Source organism: Geospiza fortis, unplaced genomic scaffold (assembly GCF_000277835.1).
Source record: "Geospiza fortis unplaced genomic scaffold, GeoFor_1.0 scaffold69, whole genome shotgun sequence".
In the NCBI taxonomy this organism is placed as follows: domain Eukaryota; kingdom Metazoa; phylum Chordata; class Aves; order Passeriformes; family Thraupidae; genus Geospiza; species Geospiza fortis.
In genome coordinates, this window is record NW_005054555.1 from 68,370 (window position 1) to 82,499 (window position 14,130).

At 48.7% G+C, this 14,130-nt stretch overlaps 1 protein-coding gene across 1 annotated transcript in view; it reads left to right on the plus strand.

Annotated features, from left to right (window-relative positions):
- The first annotated feature begins 1,709 nt into the window (after positions 1-1,709).
- DNAJC6 (DnaJ heat shock protein family (Hsp40) member C6) overlaps positions 1,710-14,130 on the plus strand; it is a 21,275-nt gene continuing 8,854 nt past the window's right edge. Inside the window, exons 1-11 of the mRNA XM_031064071.1 lie at positions 1,710-1,855; positions 2,598-2,647; positions 2,741-2,889; positions 6,296-6,418; positions 8,372-8,505; positions 9,219-9,413; positions 10,044-10,161; positions 10,729-10,808; positions 10,980-11,173; positions 11,266-11,346; positions 11,953-12,405. Coding sequence (XP_030919931.1) covers positions 1,722-1,855; positions 2,598-2,647; positions 2,741-2,889; positions 6,296-6,418; positions 8,372-8,505; positions 9,219-9,413; positions 10,044-10,161; positions 10,729-10,808; positions 10,980-11,173; positions 11,266-11,346; positions 11,953-12,405 — 1,711 coding nt within the window. The 5' untranslated portion in view covers positions 1,710-1,721. The remainder of the gene's footprint in view (positions 1,856-2,597; positions 2,648-2,740; positions 2,890-6,295; positions 6,419-8,371; positions 8,506-9,218; positions 9,414-10,043; positions 10,162-10,728; positions 10,809-10,979; positions 11,174-11,265; positions 11,347-11,952; positions 12,406-14,130) is intronic.

The window sequence follows — 14,130 nt, forward strand, 5'->3', positions numbered from 1 at the left end:
CTTCTCTTAGAAATACAGTGAAAGTCTCCTTCTCTCTGTTTCTTCTCTTCTCTCCACTTTCTAAATCTTCAGATTGATTTTAAAGATTTTAAGTTTTCCATTCTCTCAGAGCCCTTCTGTTGCTCTCCTACAGCATTTCCAGCTGTAAGAATTTGCCCAGTGCTGTTGAACCTCTGATCCTTTGTCCCCTTTTCCCTGTTCCAAGCTACCACTTTTCTGCCTTGCTTTCCTTTAAAAGCTGACCTGCAGAACTAAAAGCCCCTTTTGAACCTCTCCTCCTTCCAGCCATGGCTCATCCAGCACAGAATAACATGAAAACAAACTTTCTGAGGGGAGATCAAACACAGATTCCATGCTTGGAAGCCAACAAGCTTCTTTGATTTTTTCCTTTTTTCTTTTTTATTTTTTGAAACATCATGCTCACAGGAAGTTTCCTGTGCCTTGAGGAGCCATCTTGTGTTCTAAAACAGAGTGTAGAGGAGAGGTGGCCTCCAATTTTACCAGTCTAGGACCTGGGTCAGGTGCTGTGGACCAGAGCAGCATCACCTTCCCAATGGAATCTCCAGTTTCAGGATTTGTGGGTGGCTCACCATGGGTGAGGCTGCCTGACAGTGGGGGCTGCTTTTGCAGTTAAATTATGATTTTATCATGGAATTGTAGAACAGTTTGGGTTGGACAGCCTTCAGCCAGCTGGGAGGGTGGCCCTGAAGGGGCCCCTGTGAGGGATGTCCCAGGAGATGGGGAGAGTCTTTTTCTCACTCCTGAGAAGTTGGTTCTTGGTTGTGAGAAGAAAATCAGCCAGGCTGGGTTGGGTTGGAGGTGAGGGAGCTTCAAACCATAGGATGGCTTGAAGATCACAGAATCCCAGAATGAATTAGGTTGGAAAAGCCATCCCAGAGCAGAGTCCAAGCTGTGCCTGATGCCCTCTGTCACTCAGGAAGGCCTGGACACCTCCAGGACAGGCACTCCAACCCTCCCAGGGCAGTTCCAGTGCCTGACCCCTCTTTCCATGGGGAAATTCGGGGAAATTCCCCCGGCGCTGCCCTGGCCCAGCCTGGGGCCGTCCCCTCTGCTCCTGTCCCTGTTCCCTGGAGCAGAGCCCGACCCCCCGGCTGTGCCCTCCTGGCAGGAGCTGTGCAGAGCCACAAGGGCCCCTGAGCCTCCTTTGCTCCAGCCTGAGCCCCTGCCCAGCTCCCTCAGCCTCTCCTGGTTCTCCAGACTCTCTCCAGCCCTTTTCCCTTCCCTGGACACGCTCCAGCCCCTCAGGGTCAGTTTTGTCCTGCAGGGCCCCAAACTGGCCACAGCCCAGAGCCCAGCAGAGGGGCACAATCCCTTCCCTGCTCCTGCTGCCACCCAACTCCTGCCACAGCCCAGGTGCCATTGGCCTCTTGGCCACCTGGGCACACCTGGCTGGTGCTCAGATCACCCAGCTCAAGCCCCAGTTTAGGTCTTTTACCCTGTGCTGAGACTGAACACTCAACCTGCACACAGTGCTGGGAGCTCTGAGCCACCCCTCACCCCTTTTCCTCATGCCTGACACACAGCACCTCATGGGGACCTGCTTGGTGTGGACAGAGCAGAGGGGTTGTTGGGGTTTGCTCCAAACCAGTGATGTTGGCTTTGGGTTTGTTGTAATTTTTGGCTTTGTTGTGCTGTAATTTTTGGTTTTGTTGTGCTGTAATTTTTGGTTTTGTTGTGTTGAAGGTGCCTCGTCACCAGACATGGAGTCCAGCTACGGGGGAGGCCTGCTGGACATGGTGAAGGGAGGAGCAGGGAGGCTCTTCAGCAACCTGAAGGACAACCTGAAGGACACCCTGAAGGACACTTCCTCCAAGGTCATGCAGTCTGTGGCCAGGTACAGTGCACCTGGAGCAGGAAAAACCAGGAGCTGCTGCTCCCACTGAACGAGCACAGGCTCACAGGGATTGAGGAAAGGGGAAAATCCCAAATCATTTCTTTGGTTCTGTCTCATAATTGGGGTTTGGCCTCAAGGAAGTGGGGAAAACCAAAGTAAAACCATGTAAGCTTCACAGTGAGCATCAGCACCCTGAAATCTGGGAAATGCCTGTGAAAGTGGAGCACCTGGTCTCCAGTTCCTGGAGGATTCCCTGTGGGATCTTTCTGGTGAACCACCACTTGAATATTTATTTTGTCACTGGTGTTGATTGTTGATTTTATCTCTGCTGTGCTTGCTGATGTTTCCTAAATCCACCTTGGAATGGAAGACAGCTGAGGTGACTTTGCTCTGGGGATTTTCCTGCTTTTGTCCCCCTCCAAAGGATCGGGGGCTACAAGAAATTAAGGAAATTTAATGCAAGACCCCAAAGGGTTTGAGGAATCTGCCAAGTGCAAACTGCTGGAGATTTCTCCTGGAAACTGGCACTAAAAATTAATGACAAAAGGGAAAAGGGACCTTTCTTGCAGGTTTTGTATCCAGTTAATTGCATGTGGAGAGGGGGAGGCTGGGTCACTGTCTGCGTCTCAAGAATTAATTTTAAGATGAATTTTCCTTGTGTGATAAGTAGATTTTTTTCTGGGCAAACACTCCTAATGTGCTGCTGAAGTGCCTAAGTTCTGTCCCCTGCTTTGCCTCTTAGTTACACCAAGGGAGAGCTGGATATTTCCTACATTACCTCAAGGATCATAGGTAAGCACTGTGGAGGAACACAACGTGTAATAGAATTCCAAAGCCCAGAATTCCAGGCACCCCACTGATGCTGGCCTCTGCTTTCTTTGGCAGTGATGTCTTTTCCTACTGAGGGCGTGGAGCTGGGATTCAGGAACCACATTGAGGATGTCAGGACGTTCCTGGACTCCAGGCACCCTGACCACTACACCGTGTTCAACTTGTCACCCAAATATTATCGCAGTGCCAAGTTCCACAACAGGGTGAGTGCTTTCCACGGGGGCAAATTCCCCAGGGAAAGGGGCAGCAGCTCCTCTTGGACCCAGAGTTTAAGGGGATTTAGGAGTTAGAGGTGTTCTTAAGCTGCTGGAGTGCCTTTGGGGGTTTTAGCTGGGAGCACAGGGATGAAAGAGCTGGAAAGTTCAGGCATAATGCTCATGTGAGGAGCCTGGGACAGTGAAAGGCATTGCATGGAGTGGCTGCAGGGAAACAAAGATAAACCAGAGTTTATTCTGATCCTACAGAGTGTTGGAGCTGCTGCAGGGAAAGAATAAAATGAAAAGCCTTTGGAAGAAATTACCAATAGAAGGAGGGAGATGATTTTCTTGCAGTCGGGCTTTAATCAAGCAGGCAAAGCTCAGGATGGAAAGGGGATCTGAGGGGCATTTTGGCTCTTGTGACTTTAAAAAGCCACCTGCACTGCCTGGCCCAGTTTCCCTCTCTAAAACCAGAGCAGCATCAGGGAGCACTGTGAGGCTCTGCTTCATTAATGGCTTTTAGAGGAAATCTCTATGAAATGCTGCTGCTGAAATGCAAGATTAGATTTAATCTTTCTGAAAACTTCCCGTTCTTTCCCTCTCCCACGAGGGAGTGCTGTGTTTTGGTGTTGTGTTCTGTTTTTTTTTTTATTTCTAAATTTTTGGTGCCTTCAACCCAAAAGGCAGCAGCATTTGCCAGGCTTAACTCTCAGTCAGGGTAAATTAATCTAATCTAAGGCTAATTTAGTTTTAATTTGAGGTGTAGCTGAATTTATCTTCAGTAATTCTGATCGCCAGAAACCACTCACTGCTGCTTAAAGCAAATTTCTCTGTGGCCATCAGTAACCAGACTTCAAACACAAGTAAATGAACAGGGAAGACTAATTAAGAGATATTAAGAGCTCAGAATCTTCAGTCTTGATTGATTTTGGTGCACCACTGATGCTGTTTGTGGGTGGAGAAAAATTTACCTACTTCTGAAAGCCCAGCATTAAAGATCTATTGCTGTGTGAGTTGCCCATAATTCCTGAATCCCTGGAATTATCTCCCACCCTGCCCAATACTTTAACAAGTGACTTTTAATGCCACTCTCAAAGGACAGCTCGGTGCTTTGGAACCATTGCTTTGACTGACACAGGAAGAAAATAAAATGATCTTTTAATAATATATTGTGTTTTCAGTTTATGGGCTGGGAAGTCCTGATTCCAAGTATTTTTCATGAGGAAGAAGTGTGAACAACACAATACATGAAATAATTACCAGGCTGAGCTTTGTATAAAAAACACTGAAGGGCTCTCAGGGAGGTGAAACCCCAGTGAGTTTCCTGCTGGGATGAGGATGTCAGCTGAGCTGCACTGAGACACACACTGGTTCTTTGACAGGAAAAGCTTTTCAGTCCCTGCTTTCTTTAAAACTTTCTGCTCCTAAGATCCAAGTGGGTCACTGTGCTGCGTGGTGGCGCAGGAGGGAGGTGAATCCGTGTCCTGCTGGGCCATTTCCCTGCCTAGCTGTGGCTGAGTGGGTCAGCAAGCCCCAGGTGCCCAGCCTGCCGAGGAGGAGAGGGCACTGGGAGGGTGCTGAGCCACTGGGAAAGGTTTGCCCCAGACCTGGAAGGGTCCAAGGATAGAGCTGGGAGCACCCTGGGATAGTGGAAGGCAGCAGGGTGTGAACAAGATGATCTTCAGGGTCGCTTCCACCCCACCCAGAGTGTGACTCTGAGCAGAGACCTGGCTGTCCCCAAGAGGAGAGGAGAGGAGAGGAGTTTCAAACCACAGAACTCAAATCTGGCATGAAACAAACCCAAAGCTCACAGCCCCTCATGGGTCACGTCCCTTGCTGCTGAAATCAAACAAGTGCTTATTCCCAGAGCTGGAGAATTCCTGCAGCTTTTCCCCAAGGTTGTCTGTGCTGAGTGCTGGTGAGGTTCTGTTTGATAGAAACACCAAGCACACATTTAATTTCTCTAATTGTGAACCATCAGGCAGATGTGTAATTAGAGGCAATGTAAATATGTAATTATGGACTGGTGGGAAATGTGTATTATTTACTAGAGAAGTGATAATGGCTTTTCCAGATGCTTGGCAGGGAGGTCTGCTCTGAGGACTGTCAGTGGAAGGGTCACTGTAGGAATTCTAACAGGGAAAATCAAGGATGTACAACAGAAGGAATCAAAGAAACTCTGAAGACAGAGAAGTGGAGAGGGTGAATAGGAATGGTCACTCCCTGCTCTCCAAACTTTGAGCACTGCTTGATCTGTCCAGTGATTTCTACAAGACAAAGCCACATCTGGATATTCTGGAGGCCAAAACTTTCCCAGATCTAAAAAGCAATCGGATAAATATCCAACTTGCTGTGAGACAAAAATGGAATTTGCCAGCTTGGCCTGGCCCTGCATCCCATGGGAGCCTTTGGGATCCTTGCTGGACACAGCACAGCCTGGCAGGGCTCTGGTTGGAATCTGGGTGCCTGTTTCTGCTCCAAGATGTTGTGCAGGTGTCAGACAGAACCTGCAGCACAAGTTTTATAAACCCTGGAGCATTTCCTTCCTCTGAGAGATGAAACAGTTCTGGGGATCATGTGGCTGTTTAAGAACATCTGGGCAAATCATCTCCTTCCTTCCCTGTTCCCATTGAGCAGCAGCCAAATGTCAGCTGAGAGAGAGAGAACCAATTCTTCAGCTGAGGACAAGCCTCGGGACATTCCTCCCTTAAATTTCTTCTGGCCAGAAATGCCTTTTAAAAAAGAGATATTTCAATTAAAACCAGATGAAAGGGAGATGTCTGTCGAGGGCTATCTGATGTGCTGCTCGGGACTGCAAGGACTGACTCAGAACCAGCACACTGAGGAACAGCAACCAGACAGACTTTAAGATTTGTGGGGTTTCTGCTCTAAGGAGCCATTCATTTTTCTGGCTCATACATTAACATACTTAGATAGGATTTATTTTTTTTGAACAGAACTTTCCCTTTCATCAGTTTAATATCTGTCACACAGGGCTTGGAGATCCTGTGCCAGAGAAGGATTCAGAACAACAGATGCTCAGTGCCCTGTGCAAATCAGAGCAGTTTTTAGGGACACATTGTACAAAGGCTTTAGAAATCGAGGCGAGGCTGGAGCATTCTAAAAGAGCCCCTCCAGATAATCTGATGGGAAATGTAAATTTTGAAAAATGTGCAGTCAGGAACAACACATCAGCCCAATGTCATTGCATTGAGAAAGCTTTTTTGTCTGCCTCCTCATAACCCATGGGAGGCGCGGCGCGGAGTCACGCACGAGGAGAGCTGGAGTACGATTCCAGCACATAACTCCGGGTTGTAAAGGACAAGTAGGTGTCTTGGCAGGGAGAATGAGCAGAGCAGGGCTTGTTTAGTGCTCTCACAAAGCTGTTTGTGCACTGCTGCCATCCCTGCAGGTGTCTGAGTGCAGCTGGCCCGTCCGGCAGGCGCCCAGCCTGCACAACCTCTATGCTGTCTGCAAGAACATGCACAACTGGCTGCAGCAGAACCCCAAAAACGTCTGTGTTATCCACTGCATGGTGAGTGCACCCACAGCAGCTGGGGACTGCCAGCTCACACTGCTCCTGGAGCGCCTGCAGCCTGGGGACAGCATGGGGACAACTCCTGAAACAGGACGGGTGGGGTGGGATGGCATGGCATGGCATGGGAGGGGATGGGATTGACCCAGAGTAAAGGACATCATCACCCAAAGCTCAGCTGGAAGAGAATCACTGAATGAGGAGCAGGAGTGCAAAGCAAGAGAGGTCAAAATCATTCTCTAGGAGAAAGGTTTGAATTTCACCCAAGAACTGCCAGCTTGCTGTGACTTGGCCAGGGTGCCCAGAGCAGCTGTGGCTGCCCCTGGATCCCTGGCAGTGCCCAAGGCCAGGCTGGACAGGGCTTGGAGCAGCCTGGGACAGTGGAAGGTGTCCCTCCCATAGCAGGGGTGGCACTGGATATGGGCTTTAAGGTTCCTCCCAGCACAGACCATTCTGTGATTCTGTGATTTGCACTTTAATCTAAGTAGTCACAGGAGAAAGTGCAGCTTTTGGACTGAAGAGGGCTGGAAATTGGGCAGAAACCACAGAGGTGGGAATTCTGTGGAGCTGTGAAATGGAGACTGTTGAAGTCTCCTGCCATCAGGAGAGGTCAGGCCTGGCTGAAGGAAGCCCCCAGAGGGATTACTCAGCACTGGGCAATGCTGCACTGTGTGAGGGTGATGTGATCCTGGATCACTCCTAATTTACTCCATGCAACCTTTCCCGTTGACAGCAATGCCCCAAAGCAGAGTTCTGCTTTGGTCCTGGAGCCTAAATGAAACCAGGAGGCTGTCAGCCCTGATCAGCACAAACTGGGAGGAGTGGAGGAAATGACTGATCCCAAATTGCACAGAGCTCCCATGTGAGCCTGGCATTTCTGCCTCTCACAGCACAGCCAGAGATGTCAATTCCCTTCAAACAGAGAAGGATGCACTTGATGCCTCCAATCCTGGAAATCCAGCTCAAAAATCCAATTCCTTTCCTGTCCTTTGAGCAATGGATATCAAGATAATGTGATAAAGGACAGGGAGTCCTTTCCAACACTTTCTAACAAGGCTGCAGAAAACCACTTAGTTTATATGAACCTGAGAGATCTTGCCAGAAACAACTGGCAGGGGCTAAACTTGGAAAAAGGCAAACAGCCTGTTCATGTCAGCAGGGTCTTGGGGCTCGGATCAGTTCCAGTACAGAAAATCCTACAGAAAATGGCTGGAATGCCTAAAGGGGGCCTGAAAAAAACAATTGCATGAGCGAGAGTGGTGAGGCCTTGAGAAGTTGTGGATTCCCTATCCCTGGAAGTGTTCAAAGGGGTTTGGAGCAACTAGAGATAGTGCAAGGTGTATATCAGGAGCCCAGGGCACTGGAATGCATTGATTTTCTCCTGCTCTTCCTACATTTTTGATCTATCAGTGTGACTCAGCAAACTTTCCCCCAGAATCACCTTTAAAAAAACCCCATCAGGAGCAGTCAGAGCTGTGGAGGTGCTTGGGTGAGGGAGCCTGGGGCTGGATTTTTTGTCTGTTTATCCTTTTCCAGGGTAAATTTCGACTAGAGGACTGCCTGCAGCTGTAGGGTGGGTGCAGTCTGACCCCTGTTTGAAATAATTATAGAATTATTTCTATAGGCCTATGTTTGAAATAATTTTAGAATTACAGCTGGGGAGCAGCCATGAAACACCAACATTTGCAGCCAGAATGTTCTTGTGGGCTTTCCAAACAAGTGTAAACCACCCTCAGCTTTGGCTGCTCCCTGGATTTTATCTTAGCTTTGTTCCCTGAAGTCCTGGGTGTTGAACAAATGACACAGAACTCAAAATTGCTCATCATCTTGTGGTCTCAATCCTAGTTTTTCTGGATAAATAATATTTTGTGATTTCAGGAGGAGTGGAGAGCTAGAATTTAAAGGATCTTTCTGATACTCACAGTTTTTCCTCTCTGCCCCTTTCCTTGCCAGGACGGCCGTGCAGCCTCAGCAGTTCTGGTCAGTGCAATGTTCTGTTTCTGTCACCTCTTCTCTCATCCTGGCCCTGCTGTGCAGCTGCTGAACACAAAGAGACCTGGAATTGTACTGTGGCCATCTCACAGGAGGTACAGTACCCTGGCTCAGCGCTGTGGGCTCCATCCCCCCTGCTCAAAGCTGCCCAAAGACCTGGCAGGTGTGCTTTGGCCCCTAGGCTCAGCCAGGTGCCAGATCCCAGTGTTCCTCAGAGATGAGCAGGGAGCAGGTGCTGGAAGAGCTTGCCCAGAGCAGCTGGGGGATTTGGGATTTCTTTCCTTGGAGATGCCTGGTGGGGTCTCACACCCAGAACAAAGCCAGGTTCTGAGATAGAGCTGGGAAGCTGCTCCTGCTCTGAGCAGAGAGCAGGTGACATTCAGATCTCCCAACCTGAATTATTCCTTTATTTGAGATATCCCTGCTCACTGCAGAGGATGGGATTAAATCACTGCTAAAGGTCCTTCCAACCCAACCACCCCATGCTGAATCTGTGGTTAACAGGGCCCTGGAGAATCCTTCTCCTGTGCCAGCTGCATCCTCACAGAAACAGCAGTGCCAATGCAGGCTCTGTGCCAGCTGCATCCCTGCAGAAACAGCAGTGCCAATGCAGGCTCTGTGCCAGCTGCATCCTCACAGAAACAGCACTGCCAGTGTAGGCTCTGTGCCAGCTGCAGGGATCTTGGAGCTCATGGAAACTCCAGTCCTGAGCCTCCAAAAGAACGGCAGTGCCGCTGGATTTCGAGGCAGATTTTGAGCACGAAATGAAAGAAATGGATGTTCCAGCCCTGGTTTTCTCTGCCTGCAGGTACATAGGGTACATTTGTGACCTAATAGCAGACAAACCTGTCATTCCCCACTGCAAACCACTCACGATCAAGTCAGTCACCCTCAGCCCCGTCCCCTGCTTCAACAAGCAGCGCAACGGCTGCCGGCCCTTCTGCGACATCCTGAGCGGAGAGACCAGGATCCTCACCACCTCCCAGGAGTACGAGAGGATGAAGTGAGTCCTGGGCCCCCTGCCTCCCTCAGGAGCTGCATGCAGCCACTTCCACTTTGCTGGGCATAGCTGAGCTGCAGTCACTGCCTGGCTGCTGATCAATGGAGATATTCACTGAGAGTTAGTGCCTGGGGTGAAATCAATGGCCAGGGGGAGTCTGAGGTTGGCGGGGGTGGGATAAGTGCACAGACATCAGGATCTGAGGTTGGCAGGGGTGGGATCACCACAGACATCAGGATCTGAGGTTGGCGTGAGTGGGATAACTGCTCAGACATCAGGATCTGAGGTTGGCGTGAGTGGGATAACTGCTCAGACATCAGGATCTGAGCCTCGCAAGAGTGGGATAACCACAGACATCGGGATCTGAGCCTCGCAAGAGTGGGATAACCACAGACATCGGGATCTGAGGTTGGCAGGATTGGGATAACTGCTCAGACATCAGGATCTGAGGTTGGCAAGAAGTGGATACCTTCCTAGAGATCATCCAGTGCTCTGTTGGTTCCCCCTGTGGAATATTTTTGTTCTAACCAAGCAGAGCATTGAATGCTGCTCCTTGCTTGGCCTGAGGGAGGTGAGAGCTTTGATGTGGTGGAAGGGAGCTTAACCCTGGCTTTCCTGCTGTTCCCCTCCAAGAGAATACCGTGTGCAGGAAGGGAAGGTGCTGATCCCACTGGGAGCCACTGTCCATGGAGATGTTGTTGTCTCTGTCTACCACATGAGATCCACCATCGGGGGACGCCTCCAAGCCAAAGTAGGAGCTGCTTTCTCTCTTCTCTTCTCTTCTCTTCTCTTCTCTTCTCTTCTCTTCTCTTCTCTGGGGAGCTAAGAGCTTCCTAAACATGGCATCACCACTATTTCCTTGAGGATGTATTTAAAACTTGAATATTCAAGTTGCAGAGTGGGCAGTGAATATTTTCCTCCTCTCCACTCATTCTTGGTGCCCTTTGCTGTGTAGATGACATTTCCCTGAGGCCTCTACTCCAAGTGAAATGGTTTTATATTTTTTGGGACAAAAACCTGTTGCTCCCATGTATTCAGTGGGAACAGCTTAATTTCACAGCAAAACTGATAAGTAGATCCCAGAAATAAAGAGAAGCAGGCCAGTTCCTGAAGGTTTTCTGCTGTACAGAACTGCAGCAGCAGGGTTGAAGGCAGATGGAAATATTGAGAATATTTCGGAATATTGAGAAGGAAATATTGCCTGCAGAACAAGCAGAATGAATTCAGTTATTCAGCAGATAAGATTAGGGTAGACTTAACTAACTCCTGCATTTAAGCCCTTGTTCAGTCTGGTTCTCTCTGCTTTTTTTCTTTTCAGATGACCAACACACAAATATTCCAAATTCAATTTCACACTGGATTCATAGCCCTGGGAACAACCACTCTCAAATTCACCAAGTGAGTGTTTGAAGCTGAACATTAATCAAACCTGATGCATAAAAGCCTGATGAAGGCTGAGGGAGAACAGTCACAGATGAAATATGAAAAGCCTGAATGTACTGAAAGCCTTTTTATAGCTTTCCAGAAATATTCTTCCCTTTTCAACTGGACCACTCTTGTCCCCTTTAGGCCTGAGCTGGATGCCTGTGACTCTCCAGACAAATATCCTCAGCTCTTTCATGTTATACTGGACATAGAAATACAGTCTGCAGACAGACAAACTGAATTAACTCCCCCATGGGAGAACTTCACGACAAAAGACATCAATCCCTCCATTCTCTTCTCCTCCCACCAGGAGCACCAGGACACTCTTGCTTTGGCAGGTAAGGGCTGCATGGATTTATCCCCTTCCCATGATTGATTCCTTCATGCTGGGTTTTATTTCATTCCACCTCTCTGGTGCTCTGTGCTGCAGGCAGAGGTGCCACGGATTCCCCCCAGGATAACATCAGGAACGTTGGGCAGAGTGCATTCTTCTCCTCTCTCAGCTGGCAAGGTAGGCAAGGCTTGGTCTTCAGAGTCAAATCTGCTCCAAAGAACACAAGCAACTCCTGTTCCCCTGGCTGGAGCTGGAGTGAGGCTGAGGGACCCCAGTGTAGCATTAGATCACAGAGCTGGGCACACCCTGGTGTTGCCGTGGAGTGGGAATTCCTTTCCTACAGCATCCTCCTCAAACTCTGCTCTGTGGGACCATTGTTGACACACTTGCAGGGTGAACCTTCACCCGAGGCCTCCTTCATGCTAAAACTTGAAATAAATAAGCCTTGATGAGAAAATTTAGGTTAATTTTGGCAAAGGAATCATGGTTGGAAAAGACCTTTAAGGTCATCAAGTCCTGCCATTCCTCAACACTGCCAAGGCCACCACTGACCATGCCCCCAAGTGCCACATCCCCCATGGATGGGGACCCCAGCTGTGCCAGGGCTGCAAAACCCTTTAGGGGAAGAAATTCACCAGTTTTTATTTTAAAAAGCAAAATGATTTTAGCCAAATGCTGCTGTGCTATTCTCAGCCTTCTGTTCTGCTTGTAAGCTGATTTTTACGGGACCTTTGTGATGACCAAACTAACAGCTGCCTAATTTTATTTTCAATCATCATTTAGATCAGAAATCTGACAAAAGTAGCTCTCACCCCACCTCAGAGGATCGAGCAGCGTTGGTGCATGAGGAAAGCGAACAGTCAGATGACGAACTCTTGTCCCTTTCCAGTCAGCACAGTAATGCCAGCGGTGACAAGCCCCACGGGACACCCAAACACAGCAAAAAGCAGCAGGAGCCTCCAGCAGCACCTCCCCCTGAAGACGTGGACCTGCTGGGCCTGGATGGCAGCCCCATGAGCAAGAGCTTTCCCTCGCAGCCCAGCGCTGCCCCCTCTAACTCTGACCTGCTGAATGATCTGTTTGGGGTCGGAGGGCCGAGCTCCCAGAGCCCTGCTGGAGCTGCTGCTGCTGCTGCTGAGGAGGTTTTCCACGTGGGGGCACCTGGATCTGTGCAGTCGACCCCGCGGCGCTCGGCAGCTTCGGCGTCCCCGTCCCCGTCCCCCAGGGTAGGAGAAGGTAATGGTGGCTTTATTATAAAAATATAATAGCAATACTCCATAAATAATGCTGTCTTGGTTTGAAAATCAGAATTATAACAATTTGAAGGGAGGGTGTTTACATTTTCCACTTTAGGGGAGGCTCCTGCCTTCCTTAGCAGATACCTGTTTTTTCAAACCAAGACAAATGCTTATCATAAAAATCAGTAAATTCACATTATACCACCAATATATCAGCAATAAGTGTTTGAGGAAGTTAAGATAACACTTTTGAAACATTCATGTCTCAAGGAAACAGAGCAAAAACTTTAATCAGTTTGATATTAATAACAATCATTATTTGTTGGCGTTACCTCTAGAAGACAAAACCAGCAGAGACTGTAATGAAGAACAGAAGTTTTGATGAAATTGATGATGTAATGAACTGTATCCCTACCAAGGGGGGGACTTGGAGGACCCCTCTGGGGGATCTTGGCTACCTCCCTTTCATGCAGGGGATCCCAAGAGGCCCCAACCATCTCCTCTGCTCCAGGCTGGTGCATCCTCACCAAACCAGTCCCTACTGGAGCACACCCAGGGGTTTGGAGGCTCCTCACACCAACAACCACTGGAGAGCCTCAGTTTTGCTCTCATTATGTGTCCAATAGTGCACATGAGTTTTACAAAACCTCCTCTGGGGGTTTGGGTAGACCTACAGCACCATGAATTGAATTTCTCTTTTAACTTAGGGGGTTTGGAGCTGTGAGAGGGATCCTGGACTAGGAAATAGAGAATTTCTGTCTCTTCCAAGATCAGGCTGCAGGAGTGGTTGGGTGGATATTAGGGAGAGGGATCTTTTGAAGGATGAAGCAGAGCAAGTGCAAAGAGAGAGAAGAATCCAAGTTTCAGTGTAAGAAATTGGTCATTTGTACCTGGAGAAGGTTTCTCTTGTTGTAGGCTCAGTCTGAGAGCTCTCACCCAGGGCAGGTTTTGCAGACACATCACAACAGAGATGCAGCAACAGATCAGGAGAAGATTTAGGGATTTAGGAGCTCTGCAGAGCCAGAATCACACAGCTCAATTGTGCCAAGCCAAGGATAAGAGCTTGGGAAATGACTGAAGAGTAGTGACTGAGTAACATAAGTAATGAGTAGCATCATTACTACAGTGCAGAGCTTCTAGGGATTGTACCTTTCAGGATGCTTTTAACCTTAAATTTGTTGACAAGAATCTGAGTGACTTCACAGGAGTTTCTTTGGGTTGAGTTTGTTGGGGTTTTACATGGAAGAAAGAAGACTGAACAAGTTGATAAAAAATGGAGTTTGAGAAGAACTGGATTTTTGTAACAAGTGATGTAGGAAAGATATCCATTATTTTCTAAAGCTGTTTCTAAAAGTCCCTTTACCCCCAACATGGATAACCTTTGCCAGCCTGGAATCATCATGAGAGGAAGCAAGGATGGCAGGAATTGCACCAGGGCAGCAACTCCAAGCTCCAGTCTGTCTGCCACCCTCTCCTGGCAGTTAAAACTCCACCTGAAGTGCCTGAGTACTTTAACACTCACTTTGCTGGCTCCAAATTCAGCCTCTCTTAGGAAACGAGAGGTGGGGTCAGTTTGTTGCCATGGCCAGGCTATGGGGCTCTGTAGGTGCCCAGAATTTGGGATATTGATGCTCTACAGTTGCTCCCCCACAGTCCCAGTCTGCCTGCTCTTTGTTACCTGCAGGTATCAGATTCCCTCTCCCCACAGCATTCCCCTACCCTG